Source organism: Dreissena polymorpha, chromosome 8 (genome assembly GCF_020536995.1).
Source record: "Dreissena polymorpha isolate Duluth1 chromosome 8, UMN_Dpol_1.0, whole genome shotgun sequence".
Classification (NCBI taxonomy): Eukaryota; Metazoa; Mollusca; class Bivalvia; order Myida; family Dreissenidae; genus Dreissena; species Dreissena polymorpha.
The window spans coordinates 81100023-81125018 of NC_068362.1; the positions used below are offsets into that span (position 1 = coordinate 81100023).

General features: G+C 34.1%; 1 protein-coding gene across 1 annotated transcript in view; it reads left to right on the forward strand.

Moving 5' to 3' along the window:
- The first annotated feature begins 20202 nt into the window (after positions 1 to 20202).
- The window catches only part of LOC127840684 (dipeptidyl peptidase 4-like), a 31303-nt gene continuing 26509 nt past the window's right edge, over positions 20203 to 24996 (forward strand). Inside the window, exons 1-3 of the mRNA XM_052369097.1 lie at positions 20203 to 20429; positions 20620 to 20846; positions 24421 to 24535. Coding sequence (XP_052225057.1) covers positions 20772 to 20846; positions 24421 to 24535 — 190 coding nt within the window. The 5' untranslated portion in view covers positions 20203 to 20429; positions 20620 to 20771. The remainder of the gene's footprint in view (positions 20430 to 20619; positions 20847 to 24420; positions 24536 to 24996) is intronic.

Genomic DNA, 24996 nt, shown 5'->3' on the forward strand with positions numbered 1-24996 from the left:
TTTTACAGTTATAATAACGATAAATAAACGCTATGGTTTTCTGAATTTTTTATATTTTTTCCCGTTTATTTCATAATCTGAATACGAACTGAAAGGTGTTTTTCACTTTTGTCCTATAAAACATCGAAGAGACGGTATATAAACTGACAAACAGAGGATTACATTTTATTTTAAGACACTACCAATAATGTAGAACCATACTTAATTAATGGACTTAGTACAAAAAAGCCTCTATCCACTGTTTTAACCCACCTTAGTGAAAGAACATGAGCTACTTGATCAAACATCTTGAACAGTTTGGCATGTTAAAGTGGAAAAAAGTACTACAGTACTTAATACAGACCGGCGTTGCTCTAGCAACGAATACATTGAAAATAATATGACAACATGAACAAACAAGATATAATTGGTCTATGAACTCTTGCATTTTTCTAAACGTGTTCAAAAAGCTATAATGAACATCATGAAACATTGTACAAAAGATGATAAGTCAAGACGCTTTGCAATTATTGAAAAATAATCCAGATCAATGAAAATAGTCCTTGTTTTTAAATTGTAACTCGTACTCATGAACAATTATAATAATGCACACATCCTTATCACGTTTATGATAGTTTACTGACAGAAATATTATATAAATTGTTAAATGATAATTTGGCATACTTGTACAAAATACAATTTATTTTTAACAGATATGACATAAAAAAGATAACAACAAATAGCAATGTTCAGCTGTTCTAATAACATAATTTTCGAATATACCAAATACACGGCTAATGTATATTGAGACAATTATTATATGTGTATAATACAGAAACAAAACATATAAAGGATGCATTTTGTTTTAAGAGAACACAAACTGAACTGTCTTATCATATCAAATCAATGATGTTCATTTGCATCATCGTCATGCGTCAAGTGCATGTGACAAGTTGTTGGACCATGGTTTTGTTCTATCAAACGAAGCTTATATCCGGCCCATGAGCTAGTGGAGTTGTCTCAAACACATCTCTATAAGATAATGTATTGAATGGTCTGATTGGCCGTGTTGAACTCATTTCCTGCATTAATCTTTATGTATTGATATTGCATTCAGACACATCATACAATATGATATGACTGTGTTGGTATTGCGAATGATTGTGTAGATATGTGTGCTTTATATTGTTTATTTTAAGTTAAATTGCCTGCATAGACATGCTAGATAGTCATAAGTACCATAGCCAAGAGCAGACACTATTTTAATTTCGTAGTTCTATTCATTATGGACACAACACAATACAACTGACAAATCAACTCAATTTTGCAAACAGCAACCTATGACATTCGATGAGTTAAAGTTTATTTCAAACGAGTAGTCGAGTACACTACTGACCTATAGTCCATGAACGAACAAACATACATTCGGTCCATTCTGCATACAAAACTCAAGTTGAAAATGTGTATGAAATGTTTCATTATATCGTGTGTGTTTTTTTTAATGTTTATATTAGTACTGCTCCTGATTAAATATGTCCATTATTTGTGTTTAAAACACAATTCAACTTTCTATAAATATTGCTATTTTTTTATTTCTCTCTTGATGTTGACAAAATTTCAAATATAAAGGAAAATGCGCAGTAAACTTTATAGTTCTTCTACTTCTATTGTTGCCACTTCACATCACTAATTATGTCTTGTTTGATTACTGTTTACACGGAAAAGAAAGCGAAGAGCTACGACAATAATCTACGATTGATGGATCATTGGGCTCTTGAAACAAACGAACCTCTCCTGTTGCGATAATGATCTTTATTTACAGTTTATTGTTTAAAATTTATTAAACTTCGGGTGGCTTATTATTTCATGTGAAGGGTAATATGGCTATTTCTACAACCTTGCCCACTGGACTTAGAGAGTGAATGGTTACAGGCTTTTTTCCGCCAGGACGAAGAGGTTCGACCTTTTTTTGGAATGTTTTTATGTCTTGCCTTCTTACCAACCCATATGCTGAATACAGGCACACCTACAACCGCTCGTCCCAGAAGCCCTTATACCCACCCATAAATACTACTTTGACCCGCTCGTCCCAGAAGCCCTTATACCCACACATATATACTACTTTGACCCGCTCGTCCCAGAAGCCCTTATACCCACCCATATATACTACTTTGACCCGCTCGTCCCAGAAGCCCTTATACCCACCCATATATACTACTTTGACCCACTCGTCCCAGAAGCCCTTATACCCACCCATATATACTACTTTGACCCGCTCGTCCCAGAAGCCCTTATATCCACCCATATATACTACTTTGACCCGCTCGTCCCAGAAGCCATTATACCCACCCATATATACTACTTTGACCCGCTCGTCCCAGAAGCCCTTATACCCACCCATATATACTACTTTGACCCGCTCTTCCCAGAAGCCCTTATACCCACCCATATATACTACTTTGACCCGCTCGTCCCAGAAGCCCTTATATCCACCCATATATACTACTTTTACCCGCTCGTCCCAGAAGCCCTTAAACCCACCCATATATACTACTTGACCCGCTCGTCCCAGACGCCCTTATACCCACCCATATATACGACTTTGACCCGCTCGTCCCAGAAGCCCTCATACCCACCCATATATACTACTTTGACCCGCTCGTCCCATAAGCCCTTATACCCACCCATATATACTACTTTGACCCGCTCGTCCCTGAAGCCCTTATACCCACCCATATATACTACTTTGACCCGCTCGTCCCAGAAGCCCTTATACCCACCCATATATACTACTTTGACCCGCTCGTCCCAGAAGCCCTTATACCCACCCATATATACTACTTTGACCCGCTCGTCCCAGAAGCCCTTATACCCACCCATATATACTACTTTGACCCGCTCGTCCCAGAAGCCCTTATATCCATCCATATATACTTCTTTGACCCGCTCGTCCCAGAAGCCCTTATATCCACCCATATATACTACTTTGACCCGATCGTCCCAGAAGCCCTTATATCCACCCATATATACTACTTTGACCCGCTCGTCCCAGAAGTCCTTATATCCACCCATATATACTACTTTGACCCGCTCGTCCCAGAAGCCCTTATATCCACCCATATATACTACTTTGACCCGCTCTCGTCTCAGAAACCCTTATATCCACCCATATATACTACTTTGACCCGCTCGTCCCAGAAGCCCTTATATCCACCCATATATACTACTTTGACCCGCTCGTCCCAGAAGCCCTTATTTCCACCCATATATACTACTTTGACCCGCTCGTCCCAGAAGCCCTTATATCCACCCATATATACTACTTTGACCCGCTCGTCCCAGAAGCCCTTATATCCACCCAAATATACTACGTTGACCCGCTCGTCCCAGAAGCCCTTATATCCACCCATATATACTACTTTGACCCGCTCGTCCCAGAAGCCCTTATATCCACCCATATATACTACTTTGACCCGCTCGTCCCAGAAGCCCTTATACCCACCCATATATACTACTTTGACCCGCTCTTCCCAGAAGCCATTATACCCACCCATATATACTACTTTGACCCGCTCGTCCCAGAAGCCCTTATATCCACCCATATATACTACTTTGACCCGCTCGTCCCAGAAGCCCTTATACCCACCCATATATACTACTTTGACCCGCTCGTCCCAGAAGCCCTTATACCCACCCATATATACTACTTTGACCCGCTCGTCCCAGCAGCCCTTATTTCCACCCATATATACTACTTTGACCCGCTCGTCCCAGAAGCCCTTATACCCACCCATATATACTACTTTGACCCGCTCGTCCCAGAAGCCCTTATACCCACCCATATATACTACTTTGACCCGCTCGTCCCAGAAGCCCTTATATCCACCCATATATACTACTTTGACCCGCTCGTCACAGAAGCCCTTATACCCACCCATATATACTACTTTGACCCGCTCGTCCCAGAAGCCCTAATACCCACCCATATATACTACTTTGACCCGCTCGTCCCAGAAGCCCTTATATCCACCCATATATACTACTTTGACCCGCTCGTCCCAGAAGCTCTTATACCCACCCATATATACTACTTTGACCCGCTCGTCCCAGAAGCTCTTATACCCACCCATATATCACTTTGACCCGCTCGTCCTAGAAGCTCTTATACCCACCCATATATACTACTTTGACGCCACTACTTTGAATCCGAGACATTCAACAACGAAGTCCACCGCACAGAAACCATCAACGGCGTGGCTAGAATAAAACACAGTGTGTGAAAAGTGGAACTGCGGGTTTGGACATTAGATTTTTCAACATCATCCATCATTGTGGAAAGTGGTCGAGTGCGTCATTAAAGACATCACCAGCTTGTGATGAAATAACGTTATGATATTTATTGGTAATAACAATAGATAATTAATTTCCACGTATGGCCAAACGAGGAAATTATACGTCTTCGTGGCCTAGCTTTGTCTTACAATATTTATAGGTACATCTTTGTTATAAACATGATTTTGTTCTTAAATATGTTCGAACCAAATAAATATTAGTACCGAAATTACAGCCTGCAAGGAGAGCAACTCATTTAAATCGCAATTTATGTCATGTATTACTTACAAAGAAGATTAGCGATCACTTTTTCAGTCCAATTAGCTTATAAGAATAACTAGTCTAACACAGTTCAGCAAAATGTTGACAGGCGTTATCAATCGTCTCCTTTCATATGTTGTTTTTTCAGATTTATTCGCAGTCCTGACTTTGTATGTAACTGAACATGTAAGGTGACGAATGTCCAGTATAAAAGATGTTAATGAATGGGGCTTAAATTATCGGATGGTATTTAAAAAAAATTACGAGTGTACAGGTTGGAAAAACAAGGCGGGAGCCGATCGTTAAGTTGGACAATTTAATCGATTCAAGTCGACAAATATACAAGGTGCCTCTTGTCCGGAATCGCCAATTAACACAGGGAGCCGATTGCCATACATAAGTTAACAAACCACACCCTTAGCAAGAAACTTACCATGTATCATTTAAAAAATACAAGAGAAATTAAAAGCCTGCGGACATTTTCTTTTAATCAACAAATGGCATCTCCGCACAGAAAGAAGGAAACAAAAAAGAACCAAAATTTATTAGAAATTGCGTGAGTATATCTGGCAATGTTTTGTTGTATTGGAATTTCATTCCTATTCAACGTCTATTTCTTTTACAACAACTTAGAGATTGCTATGGAAACAAATCAACATGTTAAAATGTTTTGAAACAAGGAAGGATGGTGCAATGACGGTCTGTTCACAGTGGAAAAACACTGAGATTCCAAGAAAAATGTGTAACTTCAATTCACCAAACGGAGATAACACTTTCTGCTAGGAAACATATTGCCATTTAAAACATCATGCACTTTATTTATAAACATAGACTGATGTATACAAGAATAGTACCACAACTTCGCCCCAGATCGCCCACAAGTGACACGTGTCAAATCCAGTGACATGGTTTTAACAGATCAAAACAGAACAAATACTAAATTCACTTCAGCATTTTACAGCTCATCGTTATCAAAATTATAAAATTATAAAACAGTCATATATGCGTGTAAAAATAAGTAAATAAGATAATTATGCAGTATGCGTGTGACTGTTGTGTGCTCATTTAAACTATGCATTGAGTATATAAACCACTTGTTAACAAAAATTAGTGGCAACAGGCAAACAACAAAGTATATTCATTTCATAATAAACTGTACATGTTAACTGAAATCAACGTAACCATGCAAAACTAAGTACATTCATTTCATAATAAATTTGTACATAAAAAAGTAAAACGTTGAGTTAAAGAAAATATATCTTATATATAAATAATGTTATACAGTAAATTGCTAACGTCTTAAGGGTCACTTTATTATTACTATTTAAAAGTTTCCAAAATGAGTTTATACTAGTTCTTTTTGAGAAGTGTTTTGATATTTATTTGGATCATTCTTCACAATAAAACGGACATTTAAGCATGAAGTGACAGTCGTCTTCTTAATCGAATTCTTTCGTTTCTGATAATGTTATAATGTCTCCCAGTTTTGATTAACAATATGAAATAATCAGTGTATGTCCTAGCTGTCCGCGATTTATGACGTCATTTGCCTTTCGGTAATAGACATAGCATCATAAGAGTTTGTTTTTGCTATGTATTAGTTAATCTATTAACCCATTTATGCCTAGCGTCTAAATAAAAGGCCTTGGCAAACAGCGTAGACCCAGATGAGACGCCGCATAATGTATTTACGTTATTTGCATCTGAAGACGGGGAATACACAATTTGTGCTTAGCGTTCGATTATTAATGAGAAAATATGCCTTTCAATTGTATTGAGTTTGTGTTTTCTCCTGTAGTCAATTGAGATCAAAAGGTCATGGTCAATGCTGTTTTGTTGAGTTTAGCTTGAAACTCATTTTATCAAAAAGTTATCGAGTCGCTTAAATACCGAATTAATCATAAATCAAAAACCATCCTGGAGACAAAAACATTTCACACGCGGGCATTGTTACAGCCTGAATTGTAATAACGACCTGAATTGTAATAAACTTTATTACATTATTACAATTGCGTTACAACCTGAATTGTAATAACGCCCGAAAAAGTAATAAACTTATTTCTTGGTTTAATATTGCATCTGATCGCATTTTCAAACACAGATTGTTGCAAAATATAATGCAAACATGTAATACAAATTTATATTAATATGGCAATACGACATATGAATGATAAAAATGTGTTTTCATACAAACTCAATTGTTACAAAGTTATTACATTATTGTAATCGCTTGTCGCCCTGAATTTTAATAACACCCGAAAACTGAAATAAACTCATTTTATGGTTTAAAATTGCATCTGATCGCATTTTCAAACACAGATTATTGCAAAATATAATGCATATATGTATATAAAAATTAATCGTAATAGGGAAATACGATCTATGAATGAAACAAAACTTGGTCCCATACAACATAAATTGTAATAAAGATATTACATTATTACAATTGCTTGACAACCTGAATTGTTAAAACGCCCGAAAGTGTAATAAACTTGTTTCTTGGTTCAAAATTGCATCTGGTCGCATTTTTAAACACAGATTATTGCAAAATATAAAGCATACTTGTATATAAAATTTATATTAATATGGCAATACGACCTATGAATGACAAAACAGTGTTTTCATACAAACTCAATTGTAATAAACTCATTACATTATTACAATCGCTTGTCGCCCGGAATTTTTATTACGCCCGAAAAAAATGTGTTCTCATACAACCTCAATTGTAATAAAGTTTTTACATTTTTACATTCGCTTGTCGCCCTGAATTTTGATAACACCCGAAAGTATAATAAACTCATTTCTTGGTTTAAAATTGCATCTGATCGCATTTTAAAACAAAGCTTAAATATCATGCATACACGTATATAAAATGTATCTTAATAGGGATATACTACATATGAATGACAAAAAGGTTGGTCTCATACAACCCCAATTGTAATAAAGTTATTATATCTTCTTTGCTTATTGTATAATATATATTATATGTTTTGTGAAACTCATAGGGTAAATAAATCCGTTTGTCGATGTAATACCTTAAGCCAAGTTAAGTAAATGAAGCATTTAGTTTTGTTTAACTGCTTTATTTCAAACTGCATATCATAACATACAATTAAGGACTTGCCAGCAATCAGCGTTGTGTTTAAAATTAGTTTCCTTAATGAATGGATTTATAAATACATAAATATATTCGGATAAACACAGATATCACATGTTCCATTAAAATTAAATAACACAATTATAACACACATATATTGTATCAAACCGTTCTTGTCGTCTTTTATTGCACAAACGATTTACTCGACAGTAACTTGAAGGCTAAATAATACTGAAATGAATATGTAAATAATGTTGTGTTACGTGTGCTTCAATAGAAAAATGAAGTTGCAATATACGTGTTCCGTAATCTTAATTGAAATCATGTCGAAACTGAAGGGATCTTTATAAAATTGAATGAAACTGTGTGACTTTGTGCTACTAAATAACCGTTTTAAATAGAGGAACCTTGCATAGAGAGCATTGTTTAAACTAGAACCATTATTTAAAGTATATCTCCTGTACTAGAATCGTTATATTATGTGCATTGTCAGTACGACAACCATATAATTAAGTGCACTGTTAGCAAGGGAATCAGTACATGAAGTTCATTATCAGTAGAACTAGTAAATTGCAAGTATGAGGATCATACCCGTACTGATGGCAAACTATATTCTTAGCATCAACAAATGGCAAATTGACAAACACTGTGAAGCAGCACACAAGCACAATAAAAATCGAATTATATAATTACGGCGTTTTGTAAATTATGTATTACTAACACTGTTTGTCAGTATAGTGAAGTGTCTCGTAAATCGTTTTAGTAAACGACTTTACTTCTCAATGAGTACGTCTGCATCGTGGTTTAAAGCGACATTGCATGTGAACTGCTTATTGTAGCAAACCATCGTATGCGATATGCCTTATCGGCGAGATTCGGAGAAAAAAAGGAATTGCATATGTTAATAGTAAAAAAAGTGTTTTGGGAGTTGTTAATAGACACAAATGAAATGTTATGTTATTAAGAGATTCCTTTTTATGTCATTTCTGCGCTGCATTGCAATAATACTTTGTGTTTTTGACAAGCAAATTTTTGGGTGAGTCGATGTATTTGACATAAACAGTTAATACACAGTAGTTCGCTTCAATGTATGGTAGTATCGGTCACTTACGCAAGTTACGGTCCTTCGATAGAATTGTGACTTCAAAGTGCTAGAGCATTTATACGAGCATACCTTATCTCCTAAGTGCGGTAAATTTACTGAGTATTATTGGTTACACACTTAAGGTTAATGAGTTTGCTTTCGCCTTTGTCGAGCGTTCCACTTAATTATCCTTATCCTGTTTAAGATTAAACTTCCTGCTTAAGTAAAAAGCACTTTACAAATGTTTTAAATTACTCTTGCATGACGTAAAATCGCTTGCTTAATACGTGTTGGTATTTGTATTTCACAAATACTAAAAGGAAAACATCCGGATGGTGGTTGTGAAATGTAAATAAGCAAATGTGAAATGGAAGTTATCGAGGAACAAGAGGTATGGATATTAGCAAGTGCTGAAGAGCTTAACCTATGTATGCCTAGTGGACTCTCTCGTACTACTAAATTGGATCAATTTATTTCCAAAATTAGGGATGTCTAGTATATTTATTTCTATATTAAGAATATTTCTTACAGAAATTCAGTTAAGCAAACAGCGCAGACCCTATTACTAATTGTTTGTACGCAATAGGGCTATTAGATAATACGATTATATTTTATGATACATTCAAATGCCAATGCAATCAACTGTTACAATATCACTAATCAGCATAAAAAATCTAGAGCACTGGAGATTGCTTTATGTTTATCTATACTGACATATACTGACATAGTTTCCGCTGAAATCGAGTGCAGTTCTCGTTTAAATTTAACTTCCCGTTAAAGGGACTCGCTTACAGATAACATAATCTCATGAAAGCATCCTATGTATACAACGTGCTTTACAAATTATAGTAAACTATCGTCATACAAAATCATACATTAATCCTTTACGGGTCAGATTACCCACATTCATATTCGTATTTAAACTGACCGACACACGATAACGTTTTTATAGACGATTCCATCCATCTTAAGAAACGATACTTAATCAATGGTCATACAAAGCCTCAGTATACTGTTTTAACCCACACTTATGAGAAACATGAGCAACTTGATCAAACATATCGAAGGGTTTGGCGTGTTTCAGTGGTTTTAAGTACTAAAGTACTTAATAAAAACCGGCGTTGCCCTAGCAACGAATACATTGAAAATATTATGACAACATGAATAAACAAGATAAAATTTGTATATGAACTCGTGATTCTTTTTTTAAGTGTTTAGAACGCTATAATGAACATCATGAAACATTGTACACAAGATGATTAGTCAAGACGCTTTGCAATAATTAAAACAAATCCACGTCAATGAAAATAGTGCTTGCTTTTAAAATGTAACTTGTATTCATAAAAAATAATAATAATGCACACATTCTTATCACTTCTATGATATATTACTGACGAAAAGAATATATTAATTGTTAAATGCATATTTGGCATACTTGTACAAAATATAGGACAGTTCATTTTAAACAGATATGACATAAAAAGGATGAAAACAAATAGCGATGTTCAGCTGTTCTAATAAAATAATGTTCGAATATACCACATACGCAGCTTAAGAAATAATATGTTTCTATCATGGTTTGTTGTCGAATAACCCACAGTAAGGAGTATAGATGCGTAGGAATTAAATCACGAGTGCGAAGCACGAGTGATTTGATAACACGCATCTATACTCGTTATTGTGGGTTATTTGACAACAAACCATCCTAGAAAAATATTACTTCGATTCTAACACGATTCTGATTGGTTTAGTTCAAGCTTTTTGACGTGAACTATATTTTTCAATACACTGCCTTTCTTAGTACAAAGTTCACTATTTAGTGACGTCATTGAATTGTACAAATATATGGCGTCGTTTTTATTCATAAATATTTTGCAAATGACGTCATTTTTATTGAGAACAACAATCGTAGCAACTAAATGACGTCACGTTTATTGATGCTCCTGAAAAGCTGACATGCTATAACTGTTTTCTGAATAACGTTTCCCAACAAATAACATTCTTTGTAGGCGTGTTTGCCACTTATCACCAAATATACAATTTGTTGTTTCATTACATTTATTCATGCTGCATTTATTTCATGTCTTTTAGAGCGGGTTTTAGAACGTGCATTTTACTGCAATTTTGTCTTTATTTAGTCTGAACTATTTTCGAAACATTAAGCTCCGCCCATAATTTATTGCAGAATAACCCACACTTGATTCCCTTCTTTGTCTATAGAAAACAAGTCGCGTGCCTTGTTAGAATACTGTATATTGAGATAATAATGTATAAAATGCAGAAACAAAACATGTATGGGATGCATTTTGTTTTACAAAAATACAGACTGAATTGTCTAATCACATCAAATTAATGATGTTCATTTGCATCATCGTCACACGTCAAGTGGATGTTGACAAGTTGTTGGACAATGATTTGTTCTATCAAAAGGAGCTTATATCCGGTCCTTAAGCCTGTGGAATATTCTGAAATACATTTCTATAAGATGATGTATTAAATGGTCTGGTTGGTCGTGTTGAACTCATTTCCTGCATTAACCTTTATTTATTGATATTGTATTCACGTACACCATACAATATGATGTGTGTTGGTACCGCAAATGATTGTGTAGATTTATGTTTATTGTTTAAATTAAGTTAAATTGCCTGCACAAACATAGCCAAGAGGAAACAATATTTTAATTTCGTAGTTCTATTCATAATGGACTCAAAACAATACAACTGACAAATCAACTCAATTTTGCACTCAGCAACCTATGACGTTCGATGACTTAAAGTTTATTTCAAACGAGTAGTCGAGTACACTACTTAACTATAGTCCACGAACGAAAAAACATACATTTGGTCCATTCTGTATGCAAAAATAAAGTTGAAAACGTTTATGAAATGTTTCATAGTCAACTTCCGGGATCTGTATAATATCGTTTCTTTATATATTTTTTTTGTACTGCTCCTGATTAAATATGGCCAGTATTTATGTTTAAACAACAGTTCAACTACCTATAAATATTGATATTGTTCCAATTCCATCTTGATGTTGTCAAATTTAAATTGAGAGGAAACATACGCAGTATAACTTCATCTTAATTCTACTTCTATTGCTGCCGCTTCACATCACTAATTGTCTCTTGTTTGATTAGTTTTAACACGAAAAAGAAATCGAAGAGCTACGACAATAATCTAAGATTGATGGATCATTGGGCTCTTTAATCAAACGAATCTCTCCTCTGCGATAATGATCTTTCTTTACAGTTAATTGTTTTAAATTTATGAAACATCGGATTGCTTATTAATTCACGCGAAAGGTTATATGGATGTTCCTATAACCTAGCCCACTGGACTTGGAGACGCGTGTAGAGTGAAGGGTTACAGGCTCTTTACCGTTTACCATTCCGGAGCGGTTCGACATTTCTGCGGTTTGTTTGACTTGCCTTTATACCTACCCATCTTCTGAACAAAGGCGCATCTGAAACCGCTCGCCTAAGAAGCTCTTAAACTCGTCGTCTTCAATTTGACGCCATGCATGTGACCGGCACTTAGCACACGATGATTTCGATTGAAAAGATGAACAATTAATGTGTCACCATCACACTTCATTGTGAAAAGTGGTCGAGTTCGTCCAGAAAGACAACATTTGCTTATAATAAACTTACGTCTTGATCTTAATATGTAATAACAAGTGGTAACGGATACGTATTGCCAAAGGGGAAATTATATTTCTGCATGACCTAGCTGTGTCTTTAAATGTTGATAAGCAAATGTTTTTTTATTATTATTTGGTTCTTTAATATGTTCGAACTAAATAAATGTACAAGTAAGTACCGAATTAAAAGTTGTCTCGCATTTCTTTTCTTTCCTCAGTATATGTGTATAAATGTCATTGACAATTAGCAATCTCTTTTTTTAGACCAATTAGCATATTAGACCAATAAGTTCAACAAAGTGCAGCAAAAACAGACGGTCTTTATCAATTTCCCCACCCACCCCTGTCTTATGGTGTTTTCGCAGTCCTGACTTTGTATTTTTATCGAGCCTGGATGATTGCGAATGTCCAGTATGAAAGAGGTGAATCATTGGGCTTCAAGTTATCGGATGGCAGTCCTAAAAAAAGACGATTGTACATGTTGGAAAAACAAGTTGGGAGCCGATTGTCTGGTTGGAAAAATGTAATCGGGTACCGATTGTCCAGGTCGACAAATACACAAGATGCCACTTGTCAGGAATTACCTATTAACGCAGGGAGCCGATTGCCATACATTAGTTAACAAACCACAGCCTGAGCAAGAACCTTTACATGCATCATTAAAAAGTTTACCAGGAGGAATAAAAGTTTGCGGAAACTTTCTTTTAATCAACAAATGGAATCTCCGCACAGAAAGAAGGAAACAAAACTGAACCAGAATTAATTAGAAAATGCGTGCGTATATCTGTCAATGTTTTGTTGTATTGGAATTTCATTAGCACTCAACATCTATTGCTTGATAGATGTTGCTTTCGAAACAAATCAACATGTTTAAATGTTTAGAAACAATGAAGGATGGTACCATAACGGTCTATTCACAGTGGGAAAACACTGAGATTCCAAGATGAATGTGTAACTTAAATTCACCAAACGGAGATTAGACTTAATGCTGGGAAACATATTTGCCATTTAAAACACCATGCATTTTATGTATAATCATGGACCGATATATACAAGAAGAGTACCACAACTTCGCCCTAGATCGCCCACAAGTGACAAGTGTCAAACCCAGTTGCATGATTTTAATAGAACAAAATAGAACAAATATTAAATTTACTTCAGTATTTTACAGCTCATCGTAATCAAAATTATAAAACAGCCATATATGTTATACAGTAAATTGCTGACTTCTTAAGAGTCACTTTATTATTACTATTTAAAAGTTTCCAATATGATTGCATACTGGTTATTATTGAGAAGTGTTTTGATATTTAATTGGATCATTCGTCTGAATAAAACGGACATTTAAACATGATGTGAGAGTCGTCTTCTTAATCGTTACGATAACATAAAGTACGAATTATTTCGTTTCTGATAATGTTATAATGTCTCCCAGTTTAAATTAACAAATTATGAAATAATCAGCGCATGCCATAGCTGTCCGCGGTTTATGCCGTAATTTACCTTTTGATAATAGACATAGCATCAGAAGAGTTTGTTTGTTGCTATGTATTAGTTAATCTTTTAAATTATTTAGAATTAAAATTGCATTGACATTACTGCACTTTGGTTTAGAACCAAACTGAGCATCTGTAAGAATGTAACATGTTTATGTCCTATTTAGGTTATGTTAAGCAATCCTAGTAGAAGACCACTATCTACTGTCATATTCTAAAATTTCAAAGCTGCGACAATGAAAATGATTTTGAAAATCTTCATGATATTAAAGTCTATATAATACATATAACACTTGTGTTATAACCATTTTTTACTTTGTACAATAACATCAGCTGATGTAACATACCAACAATAAACGCCTTAAAACGTGTGGTTAAATAACGATGTATTGTAAATGTATTTTCAAGTTAAATTTAATTAAATCTATATAATATGTAAGTTAGAAAATAACATCACATGTTCGTATGTGAATACGACAATAGCACCAATGGAAACCAATGGAAGCAACATATTAAATTAAGGGTGAAACACTCCGTAAACAATGTTTTCAAATGTTTTCGTCTTGAACAATCGGACTTCTGAAAATGCATGCGACGAGCAATTTAGATGTGTAGCATGTTTGAAAACAGTATTCCTCACTAGGTCGATATCAAGTTAGTCGTGTTTCCTTGTGTGAAGAAAAAGGTATATCAATGTTTACGAACCTGACAAAATACCTCTTAATGGATCACACGTTCGATAACTTTTTGAATTTAATGTGCATATGAATTCATTCAATCTATTGTTCTAAATCCGATAGGTGTATAGCAATTGACAAGATTGACAATTACCGTCGTTCTATCTGTATTGTGTAGTTTCTATTGAAGACAATTAAAGTGGATTTTAAAATGTAGCAAACAAGTGGTAGTAAATTTATAAGTGGGAACGGATATAATTAAAAACTAACATAATAAAGCTGTTTTCAAGTTAAAAATATACTGTCCAAGAAAACATAAGTTAAAGAGGGTTCTAAGTGCAAACGTACATTATTGTTTCTCGATATTTGTTTGATTGATAACCAAATATTTAAGCCAAAGTTAAGTCATATATATGCCAGTATACTACATAAATGTTTAATGACTGCAATAATCTTGACATTTCAATTATTATTGGAACATTGACATAACGAATATGTCCACTGAAATCAAATGTTTCAGTTATTGTTGGAATGATGCAGCAGCTTTGTTAATCTTCATATAAGGAAACATAACATATATATTTATGAGCCATGTCATGACAAAACCTGTATTTGTGACAAAATTTCACATTTTTGTTTTCTATAGATTAATAAAGACTGTTCTGTGATTGTTGTTATGATACCTAATTTAAAGATATAGCCCGTTACTTACTGAGAATCTTTTAGTTTAGTAACATAACTGCAGAAGGTGTTTTGACGTTAACAACGTTAATAACGTTTTCAAGTAAACCGCATTCCTGATGTATGTTTCATCAAAATCCACACTTATAAAAAATACATGATGTAAAATTTAAGAACACATTTATTTTGTGAAATATCTATTATTAGGTATCTATTTGTTCTAAAAATAGTTGTGATTAACATTAAACTGTAATCTAACATGCGTTGCTTAGCAACATTGTCCACTTATATTTACATCGACCAGCAAACCATACAGTTTAAATAATTTTTTTCTACACCAATCTCACATATTTTCACAACATATAATTTAGTTTTTCATAGGAATACAAACATCATGTTCAAAACAAACACTATCAATTACACTATCAATTAATACACCAACAATATCCAAAAATAATAATAATAATAATAATAATAATAATAATAATAATTATAATAATAATAATAATAATGATTTCATTGTGTTAGAATGTTCGATTTTAATTTCCGAAAAGAACTTTTCCTAAAAATAAAGATTTGAGTTATCTTTAATAATATCTACTTTTCACACTTATCAATTTTTTTATATAATTATTCTTAGTATGTTCACAATTTATGTATCATGCAGCTTATATTGTATGTAGAATTATTCGTTTGACATGAACTTTATAGAAACAAGCAGAAGTAAATACAAATATTTTATTTTATATGAAAAAGAGTTATTTAAATGTGTTATAAATAAACCAATTTATTCAAGCAAACATTTAAGAATATTCAAAAAGTACTGAAGAAAAAGTTTGAAATTATGTGTCATTCCCCTGTAAATATTGACATTATAATGTATGTAATCTTTCGCCGTAGATGCCTTAGATGCCATAGATGCGACGACATAACTATAGTTATGTTTCTGGGCAAGGGCAAGTAGCATCCTTGTTAGCATCGCTGAGATATGGCCCGACAACTTAAATTGTACAAGAACTCTTGTCAGTTTTGGCTGTGTCCTTTTGCCTCTACAATCTGCGGTCGTTGGCATGAAATATGGTCGCAATCCATAGCCACATTAACCTTGACCTCTGGACATCCGACTTCCGTGCGCATTGTGACCACACCTGGCTCTTACGTCATCATGCGGAAGTACTGATTGTGTCTGAAAATAAAAATAACAACTATTTTGTCAAACATGTTAATACGTTTTGATAGGACAAAAAATTATGATGCATTTGCGAATAATATTTATTTGCAGTGGTTACTATAATTGAAGACAATGTGCATGGTTATGTCCGAGTTTTGTTTTTCTTTCGCTTTTTATTGCACTTTATAGGAACTTTACACTTTTCGTTAAACAGCGTTATCAAACCGTTATACTGATAAAAACAAAAAAACAATTGAACTCAGTGGTGTGAACATTTTCAACAGATTATCATAGGCCTACGTTAGTTAATACCTTACTGATGGAGTTCGTCCAAAGTGGTCGGACTATAAATTCTCCAGTTCCTGGAAACGTAAATATGCCAATTATTCAAACATAAAATAATCGATACGTGTTTCTATACGCGAAATTACAGAGATTTGGTTTTGCTCTCAGTGATTGAAAATAGGAGACAATGTAGATCTGTATGTGCGATATATTTCTACCAAAACAAGGATAATAAGTGACAAAATTCTATGCAATATCCTTTCCTACATATAAATCTATTTACATCTATATATAAGTTGGATAAATAATCATTTAGAGAATATGGTCGAGTTAATAATAAACATCGATAACAAATACTAACAAATAACAAATACTTTTTTGCTTTGAATTAAAAAAACTGTTAAGCCTTTAGGATCGGCAAAACAAATTAGAATCGATCGTGTTATTGGACAATAAAAACGTTTTGTACGTCTTTTTATGTGTAACCCCATGGTTGCAATTAAATGTTGGAATAAACTCTTACAACAATTCACGAACAAATACAAATAACACATTTTTAGTCTGATAAGTTCTACCGTTAATATAAAATTTTCATTCACTGAATATCTTTACAACGTTTAACATGGTGGTTAATTTGTAAACACGTCTATTTCGCTATATTCTATTAAATATTTAGATCAAACCAATTTTGCTAAATAGCTAATAATAATTAAGTATATAACTTACTTCTATTTCATTAGCCATATCACGCCATTTCATATTAAAGTAGCGCACCCCTAATGGGCACATATCCAAATATAATTTAATTAATTATTTTCCTAATCAGCATCATTTCACTTAACTACATGCAAATTTGTAGGTAGGCTTTCCATGCTTTTAAAAAAAAAATATACCGATTTTTTTCAAAACCACCCTCACTCTCGGCTTTTGTCCAGTTTATTTTCACCCCTGGGGTATATAAAAGTTCCATAATTCATTCAAATTTCCAAATATGGGCATGCAGTTGGTGTGTACAGATGCAGTTAAGGTGTTTAAAATTTAAACAAGATAAAATAAGTATTCTTTTACAGACATTTATTTGTTACAAATTTTTATCTATGGAATAGCGCCATGAAATGTAAGTGATTTCAGCCAAGTAAAAATTGGGTCGGTTAAAAGCAAATTGTCATAAAAATTCAAAATAGTATCATTTAAGTTATATTTAAACTTATTTTTTACAGAAACACTAAATACAGCAAAAATACCAAGAAATAGACAGATTTACCGTTTACTTTTTGAAATAAAAAGTAAAAATGCAACGTGTATCATTCGTATTTTCAGCAGTAAATTACCCAATTTAGCCATAACGTTGTTTTAATTTTAAAAATTGAAGGATGCGCATACAATTTGCAACATATTTAACAATAAACATAGCTTATATGCTATATTAAATCAAATAACGTTAGAAAAGAAATAAAACGCGTCGAAAAAAAATATTCGATGTCGGCAGGATTCGAACCTGCGCGGGAAGATCCTAAAAGATTTCAAGTCCATCGCCTTAACCACTCGGCCACATCAACTTCACATCTGTGAAACTTTAAATTAGATATCGATAAATAAGCAGGTAAAACAGCTCGTCAATCTTTGAAGAAATCGCGAAATCGTATTTTCAGATGATAATTGGATCAAAGTCAATATTTATAGTGAAAATAATGTATTCTAAATGAATTAGGTAAACACCTAAACATATATCAAAATTCCAAGTTTGAAAAAAATGCATCTCTCGGAAATTAGCGATCATTGAAGATCGGCAATGATCGTAAAATAAATCGCGGGAAATCATAAAGATGTTTCACAAATACAAAACTGTCCAAAACAGCTACCAACGTCATAACTGATATCACGAATACAGGTTTTGTCGCTACACGGCTCATATATATATATATATATATATATATATATATATATATATATATATATATATATATATATATCATATATATATATATATATATATATATATATCATATTATCTTGATCTATATCTATCATATCGCTCTATATCTTCTTCTCTCTCCTCTACTCTCTATCTCTCTCTCTCTCTCTCTCTCTCATCTCTCTCCCGCGCGAGCGCCGAGAGCGCGCCGAGGCGACGAGCGCGAGCGAGAGCGAGCTCGCCCGCGCGCGCGCGCGGCGAGCGCGCGAGCGCGCGCGCGCGAGCGCGCGCGAGAGAGACAGCGAATACAGGTTTTGTCGCGACACGGCTCCTATATATATATATATAGAGAGAGAGAGAGAGAGAGAGAGAGAGAGAGAGAGAGAGAGATAGAGCGACTAGAGATACGAGAGAGAAGAGAAGAGAGAGGAGAGGAGAGAGAGAGAGAGAGACTCCTCTATGAGAAGAGCCTCTATCGGTATAGGCCAAGACAAAAGGGGAGTTTTATGAACTAGATTCATTTTCCGACATCTCAAGAATCGTTTGTTTATGTTAATTTGCATCGTTGCATTTGATATCGTCGTAAGTTTTTAATAGGCCAGCTGTCATATATGTCGTTTTTGCATCCGGTATATAAAACAATGAAACCGATCTAAAGCAACGCAATTAAACGTTCCCTAAGAGATTTTAAAATGTGCAGTGTGATGTTTCATTAAAGCCCGTATAGCTTTCTTGCTTTAATTAATCATTTGGCAATACTGTCTAATTTGGTCTTTTACTTTCACACGCATTGCTTAGACATTATCATAAAACTCACAGTTTTCATAACTTTATCAGGTGAAGTGTGTGTATTTTTTATTTTGCAATAGTATGTTTGTCATTTATCCGACAATTGCTAGATGTCTTAGCTTTCGCAATGATTTACATTTAAATGTACGGTATTCTAGCCACCAACATTATATTTAGAATTTATATGACGTTATTTGTTTTGTTTTAAAAGGCTACAATAAATTATACCAGCGATTTCATAAAACCGTAATAGTGTTTAAGAAACTGTCGCTGTAATGGCACGGTGGCGTGATTACTTGCTTGTGATGACGGCGAATACATACGTTTTGCTTAGCGTTCAATTATTAACTCATTTATGCCTAGCGGACTCTCCCATCCGTCTTAATTGGATCAATTCATTTCCAAAATTAGGTATATCGTGTATAGTCATTTCTATTTAGAATATTTCTTACAGAAATAACTTTATGCAAACAATGCAGACTCAGATGAGACCCCACATCATGCATTATGCGGCGTCTCATCTGGGTCTACGCTGTTTGCCAAGGCCTTTTTTTCTAGACGCTAGGCATAAAAGGGTTAATAAGAAAGTAAGCTTTTAAATTGCAATGCGTTTGTGTTTCCTCCGGTAGTAAATTGAGATCAACAACTCATGGATAATGCAGTTTTGTTTAATTGAACTTGAAACTCATTTTATCAAAAAGTTATCGAGTCGCTTTAATACCGATGTAATCATTAATCAACACTCATCCTGGAGAGAGAGGCATTTCATACGCAGGGCATACTAACTGTGCCAACTTTAAAACGAACAGTAGGTGCCAGGCACAAATAGGACATTGGTCGCTGTACATCAAAACGAAGGATCTAACACTTTTCTTGAAGTGTACTTGTAATCCGACGTCTGCGTGTAGAATAGTTATTTGTTCAAAACAGTAATAAATCAAGTGTACATTTCGGTTACATTCTGTGCGAGTATTGCATTATCTTGGTTTTGAATTTCACTTACGGTAACGGATGTGAGATGTGGGTTGATATGTGTTTGTATTTTGTATATACATCGCTTATTCAAAATCGAAAGAAGTTCATATTTTAATAATTCTCATAATTCGAAAGAATTGTTTTAAGCATAATTTTAGCTGTTGCATTTGTATATAGATATGCGTTTGCGTATAGAATCAAATCGAATTTGTTCATTTATTTTAAAAAAAAACAGATATGATAATAGGGCGTGTAATTAACAAATAGCTAAAATCAACTATCAACAAATCATTCTGTTTGTGCATTATTCTTTTAACAAAAAAATGTGTTATACAAATAAACGTTAATAAGTATAAAACAAGAACATACATCAAAGTACACTGAAGGATGGGGACTGTAAAGGATGTGGAATTTAGCAATGCAGTTAATGGAGAAAACTCACAGGAACGAAGCCAAGGAAATGTAAATAGTGTTGTTTGTTTTTTCTTATGATATCATATAATATATGTGTTTTGTGAAACTCATTAATTCATTAAATTCGTTTCTCCCAAGTAAAGTAAATGATACATTAAGTTTTGTTAAACTGCTTTATTTCAAATTGCAAATTATAACACACAATTATGGACTTGGCAGCCATCAATGTTGTGTTTAAAATTATCCTTTAATGAATGGGTATATAAATATATTCGGATAAACACAAATATCACATGTTATATTAAAATTATATACCACAATTATAACACACATGTGTTATTTAAGTATCAGACTGTTATTGGCTCCTATGAGTGCACAAACGTTATACTCGACAGTAAAGCTAAATAAAACGTAATTGAATATGTCAATGATGCTGTGTTACGTGCGCTTAAATAGATAAATAAAGTTTAAATATACGTGTTCCGTAATCTTAATTAAAATCATGGCGAAACTTAATGGATCCTTATATTATTTAATGAAACTGTGTCAATTTGTGCTATTGAATTAAGCGCAGTTTAAGTAGAGGGCAATTGCATAGAGGGCACTATTAGAACAAGAACCATTCTTTAAAGTACATTACCTGTACTAGAGTCGTTATAATAGGATCGTTATCAGTACGAGAACCATCGACTTAAGTGCACTGTTAGCACTGGAATTATTAAATAAAGTGAGTTATCCGTCGAACTAGTAAATTGGTAGTATGAGGATCATTAACCAGCATCAAATAAAGTGTATTATCAGTGTGATGACCGTTATAATAGTCTTCGTACCTATGGTAGACTATATTTTCAGCATCAACAAATGGCCAATTGAAAAACACTGGAAAGCAGCACACAAAGACAAAAAACATCGAATGATATATGGCGTTTTGCTTATTATAATATTACTTTCACTGTTGTGTCATTATAGTTAATCGTCTCATAAATCGTATTTGTCAACGACTTTAGTTCTGAATTGAGTACGTCTTCGTTGTGGTTTAAAGCGACATTGCATACCAACTGCTTATTATAGCAACCCATATCGTATGAGATATGCCTTATTTGTGAGATTTGGAGGATATCATGAAAATGCATATTAAAAGTAAGAAAGTATTTTGTGTGTTGTTAGCAGAAACAAATGCCGTATTATGATTGGCTTTATAGGATATTCCTTTTACGTCATTTCCGCACTGCATTGCAATAATACTTAGTTTTTTTGACAACCACAATTTAGGCTGAGTCGATGTATTTGACATAAACTGGTCATACACAGTATTTCGCTTCAATATATTGTATAATCGGTCACTTACGGTCCTACGATAGAATTGTGACTTCAAAGTGCTATAGCATTCATACGAGCATGCCTTATCTGCTAAGTGTGGTTAATTGACTTAGTATCGTTGGTTACACACTAAAGGTCGATGAGTGTGATATCGCGTTTGTCGAGCGTTCCACTTAATTAAACTTCATCTGTTTACGAGTTAACATCCTGCTTAAGTAAAAAACACTTTACAATTTGAATGTTTTAAGTTTAACTTGCATGACGTAAAATCGCTTGCTTCATACATGTTGGGATTTCGCAAATTTAATACGAAAGGAAAACATCCGGATTGTGGTTGTGTACTGTAAATAAGCATATTTGAAATGGAAGTTATCGAGGAACAAGAGGTATGGATATGTGCAAGTGCTGAAGTGATAAATGTCTTACTTGTTTAAATGTGTCGCGTTCTGAGAAAACTGTGCATAATGCATGTACATAAAGTGTTGTCCCAGATTAGCCTGTGCAGTTCGGACAGGCTAATCAAGGACGATACTTTCCGCCTACACAACGATTTTCGGTTCGAAGGGACTTCCTTTAAACTAAAAATACCATACAAGCGGAAAGTGCTGTCCCTGATAAGCCTGCACAGACTAATCTGGGACGAAACTTTACGCACATGCATTAAGCCCAGTTTTCTCAGAACAAGGCACAAATATGCAACCGTTACTATATTACCAATCTGCGTAAAAGATATAGAGCACTGGAGATTGCTTTATGTTTATCTATACTGACATAATTCCGCTGTAATCGACTGTAGATACTGTTAAATGTTCAGTATGATTAATTAGACTCATGTTTAAGTACGGCAAGTGTATATTCATATCAAGTGCTTCCGAATATCTACAAAAACAGCACAAACACAGGATACAAATCAACTAATGTTAAACCATAAGCAATTGGGCATCATTAGTTACTTTAATATAACAACATGCTATACTCGTTAAGCCTTCTATGTACTTTATTATACTACTTTTATTTTCTTATGTCTATACTTCAAGGAAAATAAGGCACCGCGCTCACACAATCTGCTTCTGTAAGGCATTTTATATTAACACGCCGTTTTTGTATGTTTATATCTTAACTTAAATAGGTATATAGAATTGTCAACTTGACACTCACTAACTAGATGTAATCATTAATCGTCCGGAAAATGCCTCATTTCTTTGGTTCTAATAATGCATTGGCCGATTTCAAGAATGTGTCCGGTCTTTTATAAAACAATCTTTTAAAACATGTCCGTCACAGTGGCGGGCCATTTTCCTATGAACACAGCAAGACCTTGTGAACACTCGAGTATGTATTGTCCAATTTTCGCTCAGCACATTTGTTCGTATGATTCTTTTATAATTAAAAAGGATTTCCGTCAATCGCAAAGCATGTCCGCTAGGGACATTTTCATTATCTGTTATAGGTGAAAATACTCTTGACGTCGCATTACTTGTCCAATCTTTATAAACCTTAATCAAAACATTTGTTCAAGTAATAACTCAGCCAATTGCGATTATGATTTTTGAAATATCACAGCAGATTCTCAGGCCAGATCTGCTCTTACGCTCTAAGGTGTGCAACGGATTACAAGTGCCCCTCTTTTGTTGTGCGCTTTGTAGTAGTTTAACCTGTTGACAAATGATCATTTGTGTATGAAACTACATTTTGGTAATCAGGATTGACTACGGCTTACTGCTACTACAGTTGGATGTTTTGGAGATTTCGTTGAATTGCTAAATCAAAGCACTGTTAGGCTCGAAACAAAATATGTGTTTTTTCCAATAGAATCTTCAAAAAAAGGTGGGAAGATAGGTCAAACTTTTTTACGTCAACTTTTGTTGAATATACACACATTAGGTCTCACTCGAGTAAAGATATAAGGTTATAACACATCCGAAATTATTATGTTTCGTTCTTTAAATGGAAAAGTTAATGTTGCCAATGAATGTGGCAAAAATCGTTGAACAAAGTTTAGGGTCGTAACCAAACATTACAGCCGGTCGGTAACGTGAAAACTAAGAACTTGTTTTTACCTTATTCCGATGTTCGGTAGTTCATTTCTGAACCCGCATTAAGAACATTTACAAACACCTTTTGTTTGTGTTATCATTTTTATTATGTTGACCAATGTTCTTCAAAAACAGTTATTGAAAGATTTCTGCCATGATCATATTTAAAAATTGATTATTATTGCTTAATTGCGGCGAAGATAAATAAGACTAAATTGAACACTTAAACTCACGTGTATAGCTGACACCCTTATTTCTCATTTCAGGAGCTTGTAGGTCACACAGTACAGAAGAGAAATTGGAAGGGCATAGTGATCGCCCTGGTTGTTATTATCATTGTGTGTGCCCTGATCATCACCACCGTCATCCTCCTTACTCCAAGTGAGTGATAAAAACATAACAAGTAGTTAGTATTTCCATTTCAAGTGAGTGATAACAGCTTAGCACGTATTTAGTCTCTCCACTCCGAGTGAGAGATAATAGCATAACACGTAGATAGTCACCCACTCTAAGTGAGTGAAAACATAGTGACACTTGGTAATCTTTGTTTAACAAATGGTTCATGAAGTCTTTCACTGGACAATTTCATTTAATGAGCCCCTTGGACGAGATAATTTATTTTGTTTTTGAATTTAATTCGCATTTCAACAGATAGTATCATATAAGTGCTATCATTATTATACCAAGTTTTATACGATGCATATAACTTTTCTCAGTTGCTGGATATGAAGCGATAATTAGACACAATAATCAGACCTACCGCGAGGATTGACAAAATAAAGGACGATTTTGAATACGGCATCTTGCTGTGCTATAAGTGAAGCATATACATTACATTTTGA